A 2,500-nucleotide genomic window follows, 5' to 3' on the forward strand; every position below is an offset into this window, starting at 1 on the left:
TTGTCCTCTCCTCTCATACATGGTTCCCTCCTCTCCTCTCTTTTCCACTCTCCTCTCTCCTCTTCTCTTCTCGCCTCTTCTCTTCTCCTCTCCTCTCCTCTCTCCTATCCTCTCCTCTCCCCTCCTCTCCTCCTCTAACCACTACCCAAGTGATGAGACAACTCTGCAGCTAGACACGTCTTTCACACATACACACACACAGACACACCTGGGGAAGCCTCCAACACACACATACAGTACACACACAGACACACAATGTGTATGCATGAGCCAGGGGCAGCTGTGCACACACGCGCACACACACACACACACACACACACACACACACACACACACACACACACCTACACACAACGATGACAAGTCTGCCTTCTCACTCACACCTGCATAGCCCATCTTTCTCCCTCTCTCACTCTGTCTCTGTCTCTTATACACACACACGCGCACACACACACACAGACACACACACACACACACACATGCAGGTATGACGTTAGAGTTCAGCAGGTGGCAAGAGCCCTGAGGTGGCTGGGTTAGTGTGACCTCAAACAAGTAGCGCAGATGAGGCCCTGAAACGCACACACACAGCTGCAGCCCCAGCAGTCTCTCCCCAAACCCCACCACACACACACACACACACACACACACACACACACACACACACACACACACATTACCAGCAGGGGCGGTGTGTGATGATCAAGTGCCCCCTCCCCCGCCCCTCCACGCCCCCTTCTGATGATGATTAAACGAGCGTCTTCCTCCTTAAATGGAGACACATCCTCCACATCCACATGCTGCCCCCTCCTCACACACACACACACACACACACACACACACACACACTCATCACTCATACACACACACACCACACACCACACAACACACACACCACACACACACACACCACACACACACACACACACACACACACACACACACACACACACACACACACACAGTGTTAGTGCTGATGCAGTTGGTTTGGTGCAGCCCCATGAGAGGGAGAGAGTGTAGCGCGAGGCTGTAGTTTGGTTTATGTCACCGCGCTCGGCTCCAAATGAATCTGCGCCCTGTCGATCGCCAGCGCCGATGAGGATTAGTGTGTGTGCGCCCCGGCCATGGCGGATCCAAATGAAGATGTGTGTCGGCTCATTCACAGGGTGACAGCTTTGCGCGTGTGTGGGAGCGCGTGTGTGTGTCTGACTGACTCTTTGTGTGTGTGTGTGTGTGTGTGTGTGTGTGTGTGTGTGTGTGTGTGCGCACGTGTGTGGATTGATGCGAGTGTCTGGTAACTGCGTGGGCTAGAGCGTTCCGGTTAGAGCGCGCGATTAGAGATGGATTTTTCATTTCCATCCAGACAGAGAAGGAGGAGAGGAGAGGAGAGGAGGAGAGGAGACGAAAGAGGAGAGAGTAGAGGAGCGGAGAGGAGGAGAGGAGACGAAAGAGGAGAGGAAAGGAGTAGAGGAGACGAAAGAGGAGAGGAGAGGAGAGGAGAGGAGAGGTGACCCAGCGATCTCGACGTGACCCAGCGATCTCCTGATGACTAGAACCATGTAGCCCACTTAATACACTTACTGTAAAAGCAGCCAGATCAGAACACAGATTACTGCAGAAAGGGAGGGAGGTGTGTCGGGGTGCATAGCTATGACACATCTACCTTTAACAAGAGGATACAGCTGAAGAGAGAGAGAGAGAGAGAGGTAGGAAGGAAGGGAAAGAGAGACAGAAAGAGATAGCTAGAGAGGGTGCAGATTAAGAGAGAGAGAGGTGGGAAGGGAGTGAGAAAATGAGAGAGAGGAGAGAGAGCTAGAGAGGATATATTGAAAGAGAGAAAGAAAGGGGTGGGAAGGGAGACTTCAGGTGGCTCAAGAGGGAGAGTCCTTTGACTTTATTTGATGAACTGAGAAATGTGAGTGATTCCTAACACTCACATTTCTCAGTTCATCAAATAAATGACAATTTATGGCATTGTTGCTGGAAAGAGGACTGACACAAGAATAGAATATACTGCTAAGACGAGGACTTCTCTAGCTTCTCTACGATTAAGGAATCTACAGTGCCACATTCTGAGGCATTTACTGTAGACTTTCATAGATAAGCTTGACATTATCTTTTATCATTATGCCACAAAAACCTGTACACTTTTGTGTGGCATCTCCCCAGTCAAATGTAGGATTAGTTTTTTTAATTTTTTTTATCTAGTACAGGGGAAATTAACACTGTGTTTTTATAGTTGTGGTTGGGAATTATTCTGCGGTATTTCCAGTTTTTCATAAGTGTACATGACGTTCTGCAATTCTCCAGTTGTAAGCCCTGTGTCACGCTGGGTATTGCCAGATTTGTGCCAGTGCACAGCCCTAGGTGTGGTTGCAAAAGATATATCACACTTACAACATCTGTATTTGTTTTCTCTCTGTGTGTGTGTGTGTGTGTGTGTGTGTGTGACAGATTTGCTCACAGCTGAGCGAACGTCTGGAGAAGCAGCAGACGGCCAACC

General features: G+C 49.5%; 1 protein-coding gene across 4 annotated transcripts in view; it reads left to right on the forward strand.

Moving 5' to 3' along the window:
* The window catches only part of LOC134100785 (rab GTPase-activating protein 1), a 110,475-nt gene that overhangs the window by 102,111 nt on the left and 5,864 nt on the right, over positions 1–2,500 (forward strand). For 3 of the 4 annotated variants that reach the window (XM_062554198.1, XM_062554199.1, XM_062554201.1), the window contains one exon: positions 2,452–2,500. This exon is cut by the window's right edge and continues 23 nt beyond it. In XM_062554198.1, coding sequence (XP_062410182.1) covers positions 2,452–2,500 — 49 coding nt within the window. The remainder of the gene's footprint in view (positions 1–2,451) is intronic. The other variant, XM_062554200.1, reaches the window with a different exon arrangement.

The sequence above is a fragment of the Sardina pilchardus genome, chromosome 14 (genome assembly GCF_963854185.1).
Source record: "Sardina pilchardus chromosome 14, fSarPil1.1, whole genome shotgun sequence".
NCBI lineage: Eukaryota > Metazoa > Chordata > Actinopteri > Clupeiformes > Clupeidae > Sardina > Sardina pilchardus.